At 51.8% G+C, this 18,227-nt stretch overlaps 7 protein-coding genes across 7 annotated transcripts; 2 read left to right on the top strand and 5 right to left on the bottom strand.

Moving 5' to 3' along the window:
* Window positions 1–21: 21 nt before the first annotated feature.
* B0T23DRAFT_400524 (uncharacterized protein) lies at window positions 22–411 on the bottom strand (the record flags this gene model as incomplete). The annotated part of the gene is made up of 2 exons (XM_062838492.1): window positions 22–164; window positions 285–411. 2 exons carry the CDS (start codon window positions 409–411, stop codon window positions 22–24), a joined length of 270 nt encoding a protein of 89 aa, XP_062696418.1.
* A 1,571-nt stretch (window positions 412–1,982) lies between these two features.
* On the bottom strand, window positions 1,983–3,462 carry B0T23DRAFT_400523 (uncharacterized protein; the record flags this gene model as incomplete). The annotated part of the gene is made up of 7 exons (XM_062838491.1): window positions 1,983–2,099; window positions 2,136–2,139; window positions 2,174–2,265; window positions 2,296–2,370; window positions 2,989–3,076; window positions 3,318–3,374; window positions 3,413–3,462. The coding sequence occupies 7 exons, from the start codon at window positions 3,460–3,462 to the stop codon at window positions 1,983–1,985; spliced, it is 483 nt and encodes a 160-aa protein (XP_062696417.1).
* A 562-nt stretch (window positions 3,463–4,024) lies between these two features.
* Window positions 4,025–5,117, top strand: B0T23DRAFT_368561 (uncharacterized protein). Its single transcript, XM_062836450.1, has 2 exons — window positions 4,025–4,371; window positions 4,503–5,117. Exons 1-2 carry the CDS (start codon window positions 4,192–4,194, stop codon window positions 5,040–5,042), a joined length of 720 nt encoding a protein of 239 aa, XP_062696416.1. The 5' UTR covers window positions 4,025–4,191; the 3' UTR covers window positions 5,043–5,117.
* A 1,116-nt stretch (window positions 5,118–6,233) lies between these two features.
* Window positions 6,234–8,127, bottom strand: B0T23DRAFT_1066 (uncharacterized protein). Its single transcript, XM_062831786.1, has 4 exons — window positions 7,847–8,127; window positions 7,130–7,791; window positions 7,008–7,080; window positions 6,234–6,937 (listed from the first exon to the last, which is right to left on the bottom strand). Exons 1-4 carry the CDS (start codon window positions 7,893–7,895, stop codon window positions 6,405–6,407), a joined length of 1,317 nt encoding a protein of 438 aa, XP_062696415.1. The 5' UTR covers window positions 7,896–8,127; the 3' UTR covers window positions 6,234–6,404.
* A 2,025-nt stretch (window positions 8,128–10,152) lies between these two features.
* Window positions 10,153–12,110, bottom strand: B0T23DRAFT_433672 (uncharacterized protein). The gene has a single exon (XM_062840459.1). The coding sequence runs from the start codon at window positions 11,672–11,674 to the stop codon at window positions 10,268–10,270; it is 1,407 nt and encodes a 468-aa protein (XP_062696414.1). The 5' UTR covers window positions 11,675–12,110; the 3' UTR covers window positions 10,153–10,267.
* A 2,651-nt stretch (window positions 12,111–14,761) lies between these two features.
* B0T23DRAFT_449768 (uncharacterized protein) lies at window positions 14,762–15,727 on the top strand (the record flags this gene model as incomplete). The annotated part of the gene is made up of 1 exon (XM_062841069.1): window positions 14,762–15,727. One exon carries the CDS (start codon window positions 14,762–14,764, stop codon window positions 15,725–15,727), a length of 966 nt encoding a protein of 321 aa, XP_062696413.1.
* Window positions 15,728–16,003: 276 nt separating this feature from the next.
* Window positions 16,004–18,030, bottom strand: B0T23DRAFT_1027 (uncharacterized protein). The gene is made up of 5 exons (XM_062831718.1): window positions 17,902–18,030; window positions 17,766–17,836; window positions 17,559–17,689; window positions 17,365–17,481; window positions 16,004–17,270 (listed from the first exon to the last, which is right to left on the bottom strand). The coding sequence occupies exons 1-5, from the start codon at window positions 17,921–17,923 to the stop codon at window positions 16,178–16,180; spliced, it is 1,434 nt and encodes a 477-aa protein (XP_062696412.1). The 5' UTR covers window positions 17,924–18,030; the 3' UTR covers window positions 16,004–16,177.
* Window positions 18,031–18,227: the final 197 nt, after the last annotated feature.

Below are 18,227 nucleotides of genomic sequence, written 5' to 3'. Positions count from 1 at the left end.
GGAGCATACATAACGTGAGTGCTAGTGCCTGTGGAGATTCGAGAGATCGGAGAGTTCGTTCCAGAGGCCCGCATCAAAGCCCAAGATCTCATCCACGACCTTCTTTGTTGACTCTCCACACTTTGCACTTGCGTCTTTAGAGGTACCCTCATGCTCGTCGGAGTCTATCTCGGCGTTAGCATAATGTTCATGTTCATAGGTTCCTTTGCGTTCGTCTTCTCAACAATTCGGAGAACCCTCACGATCCTCTCCGAATCGTTGTGTTTGTACTCACCACTTCTAACCCCAAAGTCCCCTTTTTTTCTCCATGTTGACTGTGTCGACGTTGTTTCTAACACACCCTCTTTTACCGGGGTTCTTGGTATTGGGATCTTCGAACATGTTGATGCTAAGAGCATAGTTCCCTCCCATGTTGGTGTCGGCGGCGTGGCCGGCGGCCTTACCAATCTGGTTGGCATGTGGAACTTTCATGTTGGCAATTGTGTCTTCTGGCCTGATTTGGGAACACTTCTGCTTGAGTCGATGGGCGAGAAAGGCGTGACGTGAGAGTTACCTATTTGAAGAGAAAAGAGGAAGGGTTGAGTTTTTTTTGCACTCACGAAAAACATCACCAGTAAGGCTGCATTTGTTTTGGTACGGTTGCGGTACAGAGGATAAGGCCGTATAGCTTTATACGACAAAGCTCGGGCCACCTTTCAGATGCGCCGTATACAGCCATTTGCACCCCCTTTATACGGCCAGTATACTACCAGTTCCATTTGGTTGATTTTTTTCTTTTAGGCGGTTTATAGGGTAAAGGCGTCGCACGAGTGCGCTGAGACCCTTAGAGCTTACAGGGCATTACAGGGTGCAGACTGCGAGTATACGGCATGTACGGCGTTTTGGGGCTGGTCTGCATTTTAGTGGTTTTGTACGGCGATGTTAAAATTGTACGGTTTTCTGGCTATATATAACCCTAACCCGATTAAGGGGGTCGCAAATTGGATTTCTGTACGGCAACCGACCAAATGATCACTATTTTGTACGGTTATCATATAGAAATGGCCGTATAAGGCCATTTATACTGCAACCGTACCAAAACAAATGCAGCCTAAAACGTGCAACCGCGGTATTTGTACTTCAGAGCCTACCACCCTTTACCACCGAGCTGTAAGGCAAGTAGAAACATGAATCTAACTACGGGTCTTACGATAATGTCCGGTGCTTTCTTGTTTATTACCATGGTTTACGTGTATCACACGCCCGGAGCCGATTCAAGTAATTAGAGGTACTGTCCATGATTCACCAGCAGGAACTTGCAGCAAGCGCAGCTCACGCGGTTATAGTAACTCCAGACCTGATCGAGAAGTTTCCTTGCATTTGCTGGGTTATGAGATGTCCAACGTCTGCTATCCACGGCAGTGGTATTGTGACAATGTTCCTACCTAACGAGGCTGGCGACAGAAACTTTGCAGTAGAGGTACTAGCAAGCAATATGGAAGAGTTGGGTGTCGTCAAGATAGAGGCCACAACGGCAGGAGATCCGGTGGTATATCAAGAACACAAACTGTAGAGCAAGGCGGCCGTACATTGCACTGCATCAATTGGGAACATGAATACCTCTATATAATAGAGTTGGATCAATCTTCGATTATTGCGAATACCGATCCTCGGGGTTCGAACATGTGCCTCCCTGGCCCATCTTAGGCCCATCTTGAATAGCTCCAGTCACCCACCCGGCTCTGTGAAACTTATCCTACTCTCGACATGCTGTTAAGTATCTTTTGGTGTTTTGATCATCCGCTTCACAAATCCTGCCCCTTTCATATCATTCATCCGATGTCGAACGACACAAACACCAGATCAAATCTCACGCCCCCATTCAATTTGATCATATCATCGATCAACATTCACAGTCAGGGAAGTAACTGTTACAGCCAAGATGAGGGAGGAACCAGAGTGTGATGCATCAGTGCCCCGATGCTCCTTCCATTTGTCTATCTCTAGGTTGTCATCAACAGGTAGTCGCAGATGTTTCTTATGGGGTTTTCTTTGCTGACACTTGTACTTGCTTGAATGGGCCAGAGACTTGGAAACCCCAAAGGGGCGAGATTGCATGGCTTCCTGATAAATTACATGCTATTAAACTTCTCGACCAGGCTGGAGAAAGGAAAAAGAGGCAGGAGTGACATACCGGTCGAAAAAAACGTGCTTATGCAGTCCAGCAGCGTTGCGCCAAATTGCCATGCATCGGTTCATGTGTTCCCGAGTCAGGGACTTCTCCTTCTCGTCAGTCACCGACTCCTAAAGAGCGACTGCACGCAGGGTGAGGGGGGTCGCCCGGTCGCACCGCTTGCCGTCATTGTGATAGCGGGAGTAGGCAGCGCCGGCCTGTAATAAGGCAAATATTGTAGGGGCGCCCATTTTTCTCGTGGGCTCGCGAGGCATTCCACCACCCGGTGTTTACCTACCTTTGAGACTCGGCAGAATGAGCTCAATTCTGAAAGAATCCACGTGAAATTCCATCCGGTGAGTACCTCTTTTCTTTCAACTGCAAATGCCACGAACCATATAGACGCTGCTAACCACCACTCACTTTGCTCTTCTAAATCTCGGCCTTTGGGGGAAGAACCGTATCTAACAAATTCAGCCCCAGCAGTCGGCGATCCCCAGAGACCCGGGAGGATCTTATGTGCCGCTACGTGGCGCTTGCCCCGGCCCCACCTCATCCAATCACCGGGAATGTTCTTTCACCAATGGGAAAGAGATGGAAAAGGGTCTGACGTAGACCTCTTCCACGACTACGAATGCCCGGCTGAATGTCTACATGTAGACCAATATTTTAGCGGTGGCACAGCTTAACGCTGGGCCGACTGCATGAACGAACTGGACGGGGCGTACGAAGGTCACCTCAAACGGACATCTTTGGCTTCAACGCAAACTCACTAGGCTGGGGTTAAACTTCCCTAACAATGCCCGAAAGGTCCTACCGGCATTGGAAGCACAAACCCTTTGGTAGCCTACCCTTCTGGTATGGTTGTGGACGGCTGCTGGCACCCACAAGCACAAGGATACCTCTCCCAGTACGGATATCCAACTCCATACCCGTATGGATATCCCTACTACTGGCCTTACGCCCATCTTGGTCAGTGGCAGGCAGCCTCCCTTTCTACGAGGCATAGGTAGTAGAACCAGGACCAGATACCCGCAATCGTAGCGTCGCATGTCCGTCAGCCGTGTAAGCGAATCGCCCCACTCCACCCCGATTAGCGCCCTGGAGGGTTCCATGTCGCCCACAGCCTGAAGTCTTGGCGACGACGCCCTGTCTTGGCGTCAACCTTGTTCTGACCTCCTTCCTTCCATCCATCCGGTGGCCATCCTTATTGCAAAACGCCCTATTCCAAGCAGCGTACTACGAAAATCCACGATATACCAGCCAGACTTCAACTCGAAGTAGTTTCTCTTGATTTTCCAGGAACGCATGGATGCCGGTTATCTCAAGGCTGACAACCTGAGTCCTGACTCCCGAGTATCCCATTTTGTCTCCCATTTTCCCCAGCGGGACCAATGATCGGTCGATTGCTTTCATCCGACACCAAAAAGAACACCTCGCGGCTTTGAATACCAACTGCCATCAATCCACACAAGCATCACGCGATTCCCAACACAACCACCGATGCGGCCGCTTCACCCGCATCAAATTACAGGAAGATACCCCTACATAGAGTATCACTAAACTCTCCTATCCACCTAACACCACCTCACCGACCATCTCCGTCGGATGCTAACTTCAATGTACTACCTACTACACATGGTGACATACACAGTCTGTGCCTATGCCGAGTGTAGACAGAGAGAGGCTGAAGAGACGCCATGTTCCACAACAGGCGGGGCCACAACATGTGGTCCGCTCGTTGACGCAGAGCTGGTAGGGAACATGGACAGCGAAACCTTTCGTTCTGTGATGGACAAACATTTAGGTACGATAGATTGAATCATCCGAAACCCTTTAATATTACTCGGCCGTGCGGCTCAACGACATAAGGATTGTATAAGAAGTTGAACTGCTTCCTTGTAAATGGGGTTCCATCGGGTACAATTAGTCCACAGGCTTTAAGCTGTTGGCACTGGCCGCAGACAGTCTAGGACAAAGATTGATATGAAAGCGCCCCTCAAGAGGAACATTTCATCAAAAGGCCAAATACCTCCAGAATGCTCGGATGCAGCCTCACCAACCTTGCTGCACAGATTAGGTGGCTGCCCAAAAGGGAGAAAATTCTCGAAGAATTCCCTGAGCAGATCCCGTCTGGTCTCGACCGCGATGCCTTTGGTCACCCAGTCCTGATTGTGACCAGGGGTATGGACGAAAAAGGCAGAGTTAGTGTTTTTCTGGTAAGGTGTATCCACCTCTAGCTTTAATCACCTCTGCATCTACACTTCCTAGAAGTATCTTTTGGTGCTTCCAGAACGTTGGTCCTTCTTAATCTGGTGCTAATCGCAAGGTATTCGCTCCCGGCATGCAGATGACATCCTTCACCAACCGAAACATCCTAGCCAAGTTCCCCTTGCCCTCCCATCGCCGCAACAGGGAGCCCTACTGGCCCATCGATCCAACACCCAAGCATCCGGATACCGGGAACCTCCTCAAGCTCAGAGATAAGAGACTCATGGACAAAGAATATTCCTATGTCAACAGCCAAACTTCATATCCCGTTTGCTACGAAATCCTTGAGCCGTATAAGTCCGAAGACCCGGAGGACGTCTGGGCTATCGAGGAGGAGTCCTACGAAAAACTCACAAAAGGGCGCGACTATGACAGGTTTCATAGTAGCTCGTGGAGAAGGGAAGAAAATAAACCGGTCTTACCACTGCCAGATCCAGTGAAAGAGAGGGAGCAGGAAGGGAAGCAAGCCTCTAAGGCTACGAGTAACGACGAGACACCTGATCTGGCGGAGGAAATTCAGGAAAAAAACCTGAGGGAGTTTTTCGAGGATATCAAGGATTTCCTACCTTGGTCCGATTATAGAAAGATTTTTGGCATGGTAGATGATCCCGATCCGTAAAATGGGAGGTGATAGGAAGGGAGGGGGCTACTGGTGTTTTGGAATTTTGGATTAATGCAAGGAAGAATTCATGGGATGTGATGATATGGGGTCTGGGGATGTTGAGAGATGAATGAAAGTGTGTTTCTGATTTTCAGTCTCACGCAGGATAAAAGCTGCGAAAAAAGGACTTCAATTTAACGATTTTTGACATGATCGAAAAGTGTCGGAGTTGATGCGTCAAACACGTAATACAAGCGGATCGTTTCGAACACCTCCGCTCTTTTCACCGCGCACCCGATCATTGTTTCTTCACAAACCTCGCGCTGTTGTTTGGGACAAAAGCAGGAATTACGGGACAAGGAACCCATTTTCCAGGACATTAATCCTTTTACTTCTTTTCTCTTCTTCACAACTGACGCAACTTTCCTCAATTTTCCACCCATACCATTAATCCACACCTCGCGATGTCTGTCGTCAACTTCCATCCTCCGATATGCTCGGTCCTTCTCCCGCGTCCCGGCTCTCGTCGCTCCTAAAATGAGAGGTCCGACCTGCACTGCATACCCGTTACCGAGAAAGCCTGCACATACATTGCGTGTGGCTGTGCAGACGGGAACAGGTGGGAACGGATAGGAGGGTTGCTACACAGGGTGACAGGAGTCCCCAGCGCCTGGGACACACAAGAGCCGCAGCGACCTCAATCCGTGAATCAATCACGACGTGGAGCTATTTATGGATATGCGGAACATAACACTGTTAACGAGAGACATGGGCACATGAAATATCTCTATCACTCGTACGAAACTGTGGGAATGTTGTTAAGGGGGATGGAATGGTATGAAAGGGTTGGGTTTGTTACCTTCCCTTGTTGATAATGGTGCATCTGGAGATGAGCATCAGAGCATGTCGATCGCAGCACTTGTGCTAGAATCTCTCCACCGCCAGCGACCTCACACCGGGAAACTACCCGCGAATAAAGGTACGCTACGAAGTCACGATGTTTCTCTTCTTACACCCATGAGCCACTGTTTTAGATGATGGTCCCCCCTTCTTGTGATGCCGCAACGTGTTTGACGACGGGATGCTCAAGAACCAAGTGCAACGCAAACACACCTATATGCGGAACCTTGAAAACCATTTTGCAAGACTTCCACCCGCAAGAGCACAAACGTGTAACTACTCACTACAGAAATTAGTGCGTGTGTAGGTCGTAGGTACCTAGTCAAAGGCTGGTGTACGCGGCTGGAGTGAATGCGGGTAATTATCAAGTCTCAAGGGTTGACAAAATGGAAACAACCTGCCTGACGTACCAAGCTGTACCTTGCGCAAAAACTATAAATCTCAAGAGGCTTATATCTCCTTCACTTACCGATCCCCAACTTACGATTTCGGACTCAAGATATAAATCTCACCCTCAGCACTATTATCACTACCCACAAACAGTCCCCGCCCCGCCGGATCCCAACTAGCAGCCGTCAGTCTGAAGCAGTTACTCATCGTCAACCCGTTCGCCGTACAGCTCCCCGGATTAGTCGCCGAAAAAATATCCGCATACCCCGTCCTGGAATCCGCCGGAGCAACCGGATCATAACTCCCATCCGCCAACCTCGTGAAGGGCACCTGCACGACCTTGAAGCCCGTGGGGGGTTGACGATTCCATGATCCGTGGAAGGTGACGTACATGTTCTTCGCCTCGTCGTCAAAGGTGTTCCAGATGGGAGCGGAGTGGGCTTGGAAGGTCAGTCGGGGGGCAATGGCCTTGCCGTTGCAGGTGGCGTCGTTGTAGGAGGAGTTCGGGGCGATGACGAAGTGTTGCCCGGTTTTGAGCCCGTTGGTGAAGGAGGAAGGGTCCCAGACTGAGAAGCAGGTTGGGTAGCCGTACCAGGCATTGCGGACGGTGCGGGGGTCGCCGACTGGATGGGAAGGGCGGGGTGTTAGTGGTTGTACACGAAAAGGGAAAAGAGAAGAGAGGGGAGGACTCACGGTTGTTGAGCTTTTCGGCTGGGTTGTTGGTGTGGATGTCCCTACGCTGACCGTTCTCGGTGCGGGCAAAGTCCTGTTGGAGGTCAGAGGAAGCTAGGAAAAGGAACCGATGGATTACTCACATCACCACTGTTCTCGACACCCCAGAAGACACCGTTTGGATCGGGGACAAAGCCGATCTCGTTCCTCAAGCCGTACCCAAACATGTCGCCCTGTGTGTTATAGTTGTACCCACCCGATGGGACCTTGTCGATGTCAAAGACCTTGATGCAAGCACGGCCATTAGACGGTTGCTGCGCAGCCATGTCGAGGTTGGAATTGCTTCCCACTTGCAACAGGACCAGGTTCGGCTGACCTGGAACAACTTTGACGGTACGAGACGAGTGCACACCCGTCGACATACCCTTGACAACGGTCTTTTGGTTGCTGACCTTGCGTGTGAGGGGATCGTACGTCCAGCTGTAGAGAGTCGTTTCCGAAGATGCGTAGAGGGTCTTGCCGTCGGGAGTCAAGTCCAAGCCGTGGTTGAGACCACCGCCGGAGATGAGCATGTTTGTGCTGTTGATGCAGCCGTCGTCACCAAAGGTGTGCACGGAAACGCCCCTGGTGTTCTGCTGGACGAGCATGTTGCCCTCGGTGTCCCATATGATGGTTCGTACTTGCTTCAAGCTGCCAGCGATCTTCATAACGGTCCAGGCGGGGTCGATAGTGTATTGGTAGCGCATGTTTGGGACTCCGCTACAGCTCTTGGGGAGTGGGAGTTTTGCGACTTCGGCATGGACATCTGTTACCAGGGTTAGCTCTCGTCATGGCGGACACACAAACGGAAACGAGCCTACCGGCACCCAGAAGGGCCGCAGCCACGGCGAGAAGATTCGATAGACGCATGATGTTTGAGTCCTCAGGATGCTGCAATCAACGAAACCCACAGAGAGACCTTGCAACCAGAAGAGAGGTAGCAGAAGAATCTGGAAAACATGGTGGACATGCGGTCCTCTTCTGTATGATCAACTCAGAAAACAAAACATAACACAGAACCCGCCAAGACGGGACGAGTCGAGTGTTTCATTTGAGAGACCGTCAAACTTTTGCAATCGTTCTCCGTTATGATTCCATCCTTGCCGTATATCACGATATGTGATCGAGTGTCGTCGATGCTGGTGGCCAACCACTTTGCCGAGATGGATACGACCCAATATCGGGCATGATAGCCTGTTCGGCAGTATGGCTCCGAGAATTCGGCAGTCGCCATTCTGTGCCGTGTGTCGTCACCCTTCTCCGTGATCTGTCTTGTAGGCTCGCGTGGAAAAATTGCGGGCAAGTTCGCCGATTGGTTGGTGAGAAGCCGCATATTAATCAAGGGTAAAACTCCGGTTTGTACCGTTCCAGAAGGCGAAATAGTTGAATCGGCGCCAGTCAATCCTCCATTTCAGGATAACAACAACGAGGAACATGTTGAATAAAAGCGATTTGCATGTAGCGGATGAAAAGAGATTTGACGTGTCCGTGATGTGAAGACCTTCCTGTGGCGCAACTAGTCCGAGGACGGCAAGAAGGTTGTGTGTTGACTTGGAAACTGCGATAGCGCTACAACGGAGTGAAGGGGGAACTGTCGATAGTTCTGTCATTGACGAAGAATGAAGAAGGGGTGAGTGGTGAATAAAGTCGCAAGAAGTTTCAGTGGCTTGCAATGGTACCTCTAGGGACTGGAAGTCTGGAACGGGTGTGAACCGACAAAGGAACAGGTACAGTCTGCATGCACTGCATGTGTGCAGCCAGCTGGCACAATGATCACTTGCATTTTGCATTGGCCGGCAACACACTTGGACCCCCCTGGAAAGAAGAGGTACCACTGTTCCTTCACAATACAAGTTGCCAGTTGCCAACTTCCAAGGGCCGTACCCTGCGTTCCTGCCTTCTTCCCTTCTGCCTTCCTTCTCCGCGATAGGAAGCCTAAGTACCCCACCAACACCGCAACCGGACCAGGCAGCAACAACGTCCAAGTACCAAATCTGCCCTGCCTTCCCTGCTGCTGTCCACCCGCCCTTTCCAGACTTACCATCCCGCACTGACCCTTCACAAGCTGGTCCCTCGGAGACTCTATGGAAAGACAAGAAGGTGCGGTTGGTATAGCGGCTAATACATTCGTCCCTCTGTGATCAACGAGCAACCCGGCTTCGGGCTCCCGGACTGCGCAAATCTCTTTTTTTTTTTTTTTTTTTTTTTTTTTTTTTTTTTTTTTTTGGCCTTTGGATTCTTGTACATCATGTTGTTCTTTTCAAGCTGTGATGTACTAGTTGTTGACTTTCAACCACTCGTCTTCATGAACCAGTCCCTTGACCTCTTCTCGCCTGTTCGTGACATTCCCCTCCAGTCCCCCGGCTTCGCTGTCCTGCTTTTGATCATGTCATCGCGGGGAGGTGCCGAGGGACACTGCTGCAGCGCAGTTCATGGCCCAGTCCGTCGCAGATGTACATCGAGGGAGTTGCATTTGAATAGGTCTGCATGCTGCGTGCAGACTCTTTGCACACGTCTGGATGGACACCGAAGAGTGCCTTTGGCAGGCCAACTCTTCCCCGGAATACCACCAAAGTTGGTGATCCATCTTTTGCTTCAGCTATCGGCGTCACTGGCAAGTGTCAAGTAACCCAAACGGTCTCCTTTAATTGAACTCACGTGCCTGTGGTAAATTTGGGTGGCCGTGGACATTTTGAGAGGACAGCAAGTGATGCTTGGATTCACTGAAAGCACTTCCCTGGGATGATTTTCGCTCACAAAATGTGATAAATAATGCACAAGCAAAGCTCCTTCCCAGGAAACTACCTATTTGATGTCTCGAAGCGAATTGAACCTGGCAGCCAACTGACTGCAAAGACCAGACTACAACACCTCAAGCAAGGAAAGTGGGTCATGAAACGGACTGGCACAAGAAGAATGATCAGAACAATTAAATATCGCGACCGGAAGCTTCTTCAAATTGTTGACGCCAGTAATACTGATGACGCCGAGGACCAATCCAGTCTGCTTATCTCGTATGTCGTTACTAAAGCAATAACTCCTTGTCAAGCATTGCTCGAAAATACAGGGGTATCCTCAACCAACGCCATGCGCCATGCCATGCATAAAAAAATCAACGCTTGGTTAAGTTTCTTCCTTTGTTGTTCCCTCAATTCCACCGAATTCCCCCAAGAAGCCAACACCCAGCCGTAGGTCGTACAGCTGAGTGAGGGCTTCTTGGGAAAGCTGATCAATGTCAGCCCTCAAATCCAGCCCGGAGCCCCCCTTTTAACCGGATCAACCACAATCTCTGCCCTCTCGGCCTTGCCCTTACCCTTCTCCTCCTTGCTTGGCCTCTTCTCCTCCTTCGAGCCTGCGGCACCGCCACCAAACATCACACCCTTCCAACCCTTCTCCTTCGTCTCCTTCCACTTGTCAGCCAGCTTCTCTCCGACTTGCGCAACTTGCTGGCCAAGCCGAGTAGTCAAGCCCTCATCGCTCCCGTCTGAGGTAGGGGTGCTAGGCGACCAGCGGCTCTGAGAGGGCGGTTCGACGTAGGCGGGCTTCTGGCTTGGACCGCCTCTGTCCTGGAACTCCGGGTGGGGAGTCGTAGTTGATGACGAGGGGCCGGGACCGCCAGCGGCGGCGGCAGGGGCAGCTTGAGCAGGAGCTGAAGCAGGAGAAGCAAAAAGGGGAGCAGGCCAGACGGTGTTGCCGCTGCTGTTGCCATTGTTGACAGCCTCATGCGAATCCTCGGAGAACCTGGACGCCACATCCTCCTGCGACGGCTTGGAGTACACAGACGAGCTCACGTTGCGGGGAGCGCGAGCAGGCGCCGGCGGAGCGAGGAGCGGGTATGAAGCTGGCACGGGCGAAGACAAGGGACTGATGGGCGCGGGCACCAGCACCCTCCCCTGATTCGGCGTAGGAGCAGGCGCAGACGCAGGAGCAATGCGAACAGTCCTCAACCTCGGGCCCCTATCCCCCTCAGCTGCCGGCACGACTTCGATGCGCATCTGGCCAGGAGCCCTTTCGTCCCCACCCGTGCCGTCTGCCGTCTCGTCCTGTTCGCCCCTGGTTTGCTTGGACTTCCCGAGAGAGGCGAGCGGTATGTTCTCGGGACGGTTAACCCGTCCGTCGCTGCCACGGACAAAATTGGTGCCCCGGTGGGCGGGGAAGCGGGTCGGCGCGGAGTAGAATTGTGCCTGCCGTTCAAGGCGGCGGCGGCGGAAGAGACAGAAGGCCAGAATGGCAATCAGCAAGAGACCAAAGATTGTGCCGCCCAGTGCGCCGGCAATGACCCCTGACTTTGGGCCTTGTGTGCCGCCGTTGGAAGCCGCGGAGCCAGTTGTCTCCTCGGGCGTAGGAGAGGCAGCGGTGTTGGTGGTGATGGTTGTGGTAGTGACGAGGGTGGTCGGCACCGGCGAAGAAGAGTGAGTGACGGAGCCGTCCTGGTGGAAAGTGATGGTCTCTGTCTCGATGGTCACAAAGACGCTGGTGGAAGTGACGATGGTGCGCGCCTTGTGGGAGGTTGCTGAGGAGGTGGTGAGCGCGGCGCGAGGAGTGATGAGGTTTTGGGGCTGGTCGATGCCAGAACCCATGGTTGAAGCTGTGGCGCGAGCCACGACGAGCTTAGAGATGGGGAGGGAGGTGTCGCTGTTGTCCTCCATTATTGTTGCTTGCCTTCTTGATTGAAGTGAAGGTGAGGTAGTTCTTTTCGCGAGGTGCTCCCACGAGAGAAACAAGGCGGCCAAAGACAAGGTAGGAAAACGTTTTACTTGCCGCTCGAAGAAAGAGATCGATCGCCAGACAAGTAAAGCTTTAGTAGAAGAGTGAATGGGCCTTGCAAAAGGGAGGCTTTTCCAGTGACGATTTTCTTGTGGTTGCAAACGCAAAGAAAAAAAGATGGGAGAAGAAAGAAAACAGGTGAGCAAAACGGCCCCAGAAATACTGCCTCAAAGATACCAAGCTTTGCCGTCAACGAAAGGGATTTTTAACCAAATGACACACGTACTGTGCGTAACGACTAATTCACCGCCCGCGAAAGCCTTTTTGTTGAGACGAGATGGGATGATTGCGATTGCGGACGCGAGTGTCCAGTCCGAGTCACGTCCGCAGGGCGGGATAATCTGCCCTCGTCTCATCTTTGGGGGCAGGCTGCCGCCGAATCACTCACCTCTCTCCTCCGGCCTCGCTCATAGCTGAATGACGTACACTCGAAGCCTTCGAGCCGTGTATAATAGTCCAGACAGGAAGGAGCGGAACCGGAAAGCTATGATCATAATTCCACCGGTCCAAGTAGGAAGACATACAAAACAAGAAGAGGGGTTGTAACGAAAAGCATGCATCAATGATTTGCAGAGATAAACCTTCAAAGAAACTGTACTTTATGTTACATGCAAGAATCAGAAAACAGTTGCCCATATTTCAAGCCATCAAAGCCCTTTTTACAATGACCACACTTAATACCTACCTTACGAGAGATAGTATGACTTGGCCTCGCACTGGTCTTTGACCATCTTGTGATGCAGCAGCTCGGCAGCCTTCTCCAGCTGCTCTACCTGCTTGTTTGTGAGAGTCTAACCGAGGAATTTGGGCTTGGTATAGAGTCCATCATCATCGTTGTAGCCTCGTAAACTGATACTGGATACCACTAGATGGAGGTGACTAGGAAAGGGCTCAGAGAACCTGCGTACAGCCTTACAACCGTCAATCTGCATCTCACTTACAGATTCGCAGCATCCTTGACTGGTCCTGGGCATAGAAGCATTGTCTTCGGGATATTAGAGGATAGTCGTGGTGAATATAGACGCGAGTGTCCAGTCCCAATCCCAGTCATTCACTACGTCCGGTTCTTTCATTTTTTAAGTATTCCCGCAACTCTGACAAGCCCCCAGATAGATTAGAATCTCTTCATCTATATTCTCCCTTGAGCCAAATACAAGAAGCACATCCAAAGACTACACTAACAAATGCTGGTGATTCAAGAGAGAAGCGAGCTCCCAACGCTATTCCAGCCAAACCAGAGAACCATGAGCCTAAGACGTGCTTGAAACAATCTCTGCTTTCGTCTCATCTCCCAGGTTGCCAGGCTAACTCAGCTATCTACCCCCACCTCGCTCATACTTGTATCTAACCTCGACGTTTCACCACGTCCCTCTTTTGAGGATATATGTATAAGTTCATGTAAACAAAAGCAGGCCGTACCCAATATAAAGAAGATCTTTGACTGAATGCTTGCGTATCCGGACTATACCTCTAGTGGATATAGAAGGTACCCAAGGAGTCGAGTCAGTAATAGCCCTGTTGATCAACTGCGTGTTTAAAGATCGGTCGGTAGGGCGGTAGGTAGGGGTAGAAGGCTGGCGGCCCCTATAATCTCCCACTACGTACTACCTTTTGGTTTTATCAACTGGAGAGAAACGTTGTTTCCAGTCGTGAGAGGTTCATTCATGTTTATAGGTGCCTTCACCTGGGTAAGTTGTTATCTCCAATGGCCTAGTCAGGGACGGGAATTACCTCTAGGTATCCTAACGTTTACCTTGATGCCTTACCTCTAGAGTTCAAAGCCATAAAAAGAGATGCTGAAAAAGGCAAGACCGGGCAGAAACAGAAAGCCAGTATGAGGGCTATCATTTCGTCTGGCCAAGTAGGAGGACTCGGGCACACAGAAATGAAAAGAGCGTGTAGGAGATCCGGGAAGGATACAACAACGATGTATTGTAGTACTAATAATAAGTTGGAGATGAGTGTACCTTTAATAATGGGTCGTGTGTTTGCATGGAATAATTCCCAGAAATTACATAAGATCCCAGCTGGACTTTGAGTATTTCCAAGAAAGAAAGTGTTGGGAGGTAACATGAAGTCAAATCTAAGAAACTGAAAAGCAGAAAGCACCAGGTGGATAAGGTGGTCTTCTCTGGAGAATTTTCAAGGCCGCAACCTCAAGACTTGGATTGTAGTGCTGGCGTATACAAAACTGAGTGTCCAGACAGGCTCCGCTTCCGTCCCGTCTCTGCCAGGTTGCCGGGTCACTCAACTCTCTGTCCAACTGCGTCGAAGAATTTTGCCCCTCTCCTATATCGGAACCGAGGGATCAAATTGCAAGACCGTACCGTATCTTTTTAATTATTATTGTAGCTCGTAACTGACGTATACCGTGTAACCTGATGCCTAGACCCAAAAAGACATACATGGACGGCAGCTTGGTGGGATAGAGGAAGGAGCAGGAATGAAGAGCCGTAAACTCAATTATAGTTGGCTGAGAAGGGGAGTAAAAGACAAGTAGGAGCACCATAATAGCAAAACAAGACGCTAGTGCAAAGGAAAATAAAAATAAAAACAAAAATAAAAATACCTACCTCTACTAAGGTACGGTCCCGCCTCTTGCCATGCCCCCTCGGCAGCGACTTGCGAGATAGTCTTTTTTTTTTTTTTTTTTTTTTTTTTTTTTTTTTTTTTTTTTGATTGTTTTTGAAATCATTCTGAGAACCATCAATAGGATCCTCTCAATAAGATCCTTCCTACAGCCAAACAACCCATCCTCCCCAGTCCTCTCCCCTTCCAGCCCCTCCTCACTCCAATATCACATCACCACCACCACCACGACCACCAACAACAACACTACCACCACAACAACACCACCACCAACAACAACAACAACAACACCACCACCAACAACAACAACACCACCACCAACAACAACACCACAACACCACCAACAACAACATCACACCACCACCACCACCATCACAACCATGGACCCCATCTCCCACCACCTCAACCACTGGGTCCGCTTCATCTCCCGCCTCGCGACCCTCTCCATCTCCATACACCAAGGCTACCACAGCGCCCGCACCACCCTCGCCAGCTTCCTCTCTCTCCTCGGCACCATCTTTCGCGCCCTCGCCAACCTCTCCGGCTCCCTCTCCAACTCCCTCTCCCACTCCAACTTGGGCCTCGGTGCCAGTCTCGGTCTCGGCAGCAGCAGCAGCAGCAGCAGACTCCAGGCGCAGGATCTCCTCCTCTTGCTCTGGGCTCTCCTCCGTCTGCTCCGCCATCATCTGCTTCGTCGTCTGCTCTGTCGTCTGGTAGGTTATTTGCCCGTGGGCTATCTGCCCGCTGACTTCGTGGGCTTCTTTGCGCGTGTGCGGCCTGCTCTTGAGCTGCCTGGTTGGCTTCGCCAACTGGCCTCTGCACCGCCGCCGCTGCCGCCGTTGCTTCCGTCTGCTGCTTCCCTGCCATTTGGGCCGCCCCCGTCTGTCCTGCCGTCTGCCCCGTCATTTGGACTACCTGGGCTGCCTGGTCTGCCAGCCAGCACGCCCTGGCATCTTGCCAACTATCGGCAAGGCGTTCCTTTGCCACCGCCGCCGTATATGCAGGGGCAGGTATATGGGCAGCCGACTGGATATTACCCTCCTCCTCCTCCTCCTCCTCCTCCTCCTGCTGCTCCTGTTCCGCCTGCTCCTTCTCTCCCGCCGTCTGTCTCGCCGTCTGCCCCGCCATCTGCACAGCTCTATGGGCAGCTCCCTGGCCCGCTAGCTCCGCGTGCTCCCTTTGCTCCGATGTCTGTTCCGGCCTCTGGCCCGCCTGCTGTGCCAGCCCAAACGCCCGGGCTTCACCAACTTCGCCAGCTCCGCCAGAAACGCCAACTCCAGCAGTCACAGTCTGGGTCTGAAAGCGGAGGAGGAGGAGGAGGAGGAGGAGGAGGTACTCCTCGTTAAGCGTTATATATGGACAGGAGGCCAACGGGAGATTCGCGGCTTGTCCCTGGCTTATGCATTAGCCAAAACGTCGCGGACAAAATGTTGTAAGTACACATTCTAATTTCCAACTGCGCGTTCGAAGAAGGTATGTAACCCGTATGTGATGTGTCTGCCGCGTCCAAGTAGGTCCTCAGCCCAGGACAGAAGCTTTTCTGTCTCGAGGACCCTTTTGGTGTGAATTAAAGGGATGTAGCTGGCCAAACAGGGAAGCAGACAACTTGAAATGAATGAAGGAGAAGCAAGAAAAAGCATCTAGATCCAAGAACCATCTATTAACACTCTTTTATGCAGATCTATAGTTGTGTAAGCAATCAGCCAGACGATCAGGAAAAAGACGAACAAAAAGAAACGAAAATAAATAAAAAAAAGGAACAACCAAAGCTCGGAGGACTTGGCCCTCTTGCCTTTCTACGCCCCCTTCGAGAACGATACAACGGCATACTTGCCATTCCACGCCCACTTTCTCGCTCCCGAATCTCCCCCTCCGCCCTCCCGTGCCCTCAACTCCTCGTCCATTCCCTTGGGCAATCCCACAACAACATCCGCCTTGCACGTCCTCAATGCCAGGACATTGATCCCCGACCCCGGCCCAAGTGGTCCAATAGCTTCTGTAAACGGCGTGGTAGGATCCCACTCGGCATCACCGACCAACTTGCGGTAGTTCAAATCGCCCTTGAACACAACCAGCTCGCTCTTGCGCAAGTCCTCCGCCAACTCCTTGGTCTGCTCGTCGGCGTTGGGATCAACGAGGCGCCAGAATGAGCCAGGGCCCGTCCAGAAGCGGTTGGCGCGCAGGCCGAGTTTGCCTTCGGCGTGAAGGACGGACCACTCCTGGAACAAGAACGACAATTCCTCCTTCTCCTTGTCGGAAAGCTTCTCGGGAGTCTTGCCCTGCAATTCCTCCTCCTCGGTAGCCGTCTCGAAGAACGGCACGGGTGCCGCCAGAGCATTCAGCAGCGCACCAAAATCCCCCGGCAAGACGTCCGAGACAAACCAAGGAATCGACTTGGCATGCAGCGTCACCCTGGTCGCCAGCCCCGCCGTCAAGAGGTATCCAGCAAGAATCAAGTCCACATACAACTCAAACCCAGCATTGTCGAGAACGATATCCACCACTCTTGCTGTCTTGCCGGCCTTCTTCGCCTCCACCAACTGCTTGTACACCTCCTCAAGATCGTTCACAAGGATGTTGGCCTCGCTCTTCTTGCGCGCTTCGGACCCTTGCAGCTTCTGGATGTCTTCGTACGAGAGGGAAGTCAGGAGCGAGAGATCGGTGGCGTTGCCCCAGAGGCAGATCTCGCACATTTCGGTAAAGAGCAACTTGTCGGCTTCTTCCGATGTCTCGCCGGTGTGGGAGCGGAGTTGGGTGATGAGGTCCTTGTAGCGGGCGGCGAGCTCGAGAACGGCGGGGCGGGAGGAGCGGAAGGTCTTGATCTTTTGGCGGGCGAAGATGTCGTAGTTCTTCCAGTGGGTGGAGAGAGCGAAGGAGGTGCTAATGCGGCTGTTTGTTGGGAAGGGTGGTTAGACACCTTATGGATGTGACATGATGTATGGGCCAGGCAGGAAAAGGGGTAGGGATGGAAAGAGAGACGCACCGGTAGAGGTAGCACTCGCTGAACAGCCAGGAGACGTTCAGCCAGGTGGGCTTGCCGAGGGACTCGAGGATCTGGTTGTAGGTGGCCACGTCGGAGACGCCATCGTCGGGAATTGGCCTGTTGCTGTCTTAGCACATCTTCTCTTCTGTGTATATGTACTAGCATTTGCATTGGGAACAACTGGGCGGACGAACGTCAGGGCGCGGTCGTGCTGGACTTCGTATTTGAGCGTGGCAAGGTCGTTGATAATCCTCTTGCCCTCCTCGCGCTTCTCAGCGTCGTCGGTTTGGCCGGTGGTACGGTAGACATCGTCAATGGCTTGGGTCTATGGCGTATATAAGTGGTGGTTAGCGGCTATTCGTTGGTGGTGTGTCGAGACAAGAAGATGGGACGAGGCTTACGATGATGATGGGCCACCGCTTCCTGGCGGTCTCGTAGGCAAATGACGTCTTGTCGCCCGTAGAGGCCGTACCTAGGAACAATGTCAGCTTTACTCATTCCTTCCTACAATTGCAATGTATAGGTATTCAGACTTACGGATCTTGGGTTCAAACTCCATCTTACAAGTCTGGTCTAACAAACAAAGCCGTCAAGGTTGCCAAGGTTGGATGTCTGCCGGGAGCGGGAGCAGGAATCGGATGGAAGCAGGACGGGAGCATGTAATTTTTTGGAGAAGGCTGTCATACCTACATAGCGGGGTAGCATTGGGCGTTTTGGCGGGCGTTGACGCCTACCAAGGTACAGGTAGCTGAGGCCCTCGGAGACGGCTGCCGAATGGGGGGCGAGGCGGGGTCTGCGTGCCGTCCTCCCACAGCGGGTCGAATGGAACCCCCCACTTTCTACGTATATGTTGCCCACCAGCC

Source organism: Neurospora hispaniola (genome assembly GCF_033458365.1).
Source record: "Neurospora hispaniola strain FGSC 10403 chromosome Unknown B0T23scaffold_1, whole genome shotgun sequence".
NCBI lineage: Eukaryota > Fungi > Ascomycota > Sordariomycetes > Sordariales > Sordariaceae > Neurospora > Neurospora hispaniola.
Note: the sequence above shows the minus strand (reverse complement) of the source record. Positions and strands in the feature narration are given on the sequence as shown.

Bases quoted from the DNA above. Each gene is read 5' to 3' on its own strand.
- B0T23DRAFT_433672 (XM_062840459.1), bottom strand. From the start codon at position 11,674: ATGGAGGACAACAGCGACACCTCCCTCCCCATCTCTAAGCTCGTCGTG.
- B0T23DRAFT_1066 (XM_062831786.1), bottom strand. From the start codon at position 7,895: ATGCGTCTATCGAATCTTCTCGCCGTGGCTGCGGCCCTTCTGGGTGCC. The intron at 7,792-7,846 runs GTAGGCTCGTTT...CCCTGGTAACAG, and splicing joins TGCGGCCCTTCTGGGTGCCG to ATGTCCATGCCGAAGTCGCA. The intron at 7,081-7,129 runs GTGAGTAATCCA...GACCTCCAACAG, and splicing joins GTGTCGAGAACAGTGGTGAT to GACTTTGCCCGCACCGAGAA.
- B0T23DRAFT_368561 (XM_062836450.1), top strand. From the start codon at position 4,192: ATGCTCGGATGCAGCCTCACCAACCTTGCTGCACAGATTAGGTGGCTG. The intron at 4,372-4,502 runs GTAAGGTGTATC...CCCGGCATGCAG, and splicing joins GCAGAGTTAGTGTTTTTCTG to ATGACATCCTTCACCAACCG.
- B0T23DRAFT_1027 (XM_062831718.1), bottom strand. From the start codon at position 17,923: ATGGAGTTTGAACCCAAGATCC. The intron at 17,837-17,901 runs GTAAGTCTGAAT...CATTGTTCCTAG, and splicing joins GGAGTTTGAACCCAAGATCC to GTACGGCCTCTACGGGCGAC. The intron at 17,482-17,558 runs GTTCGTCCGCCC...AGACAGCAACAG, and splicing joins CAGCACGACCGCGCCCTGAC to GCCAATTCCCGACGATGGCG.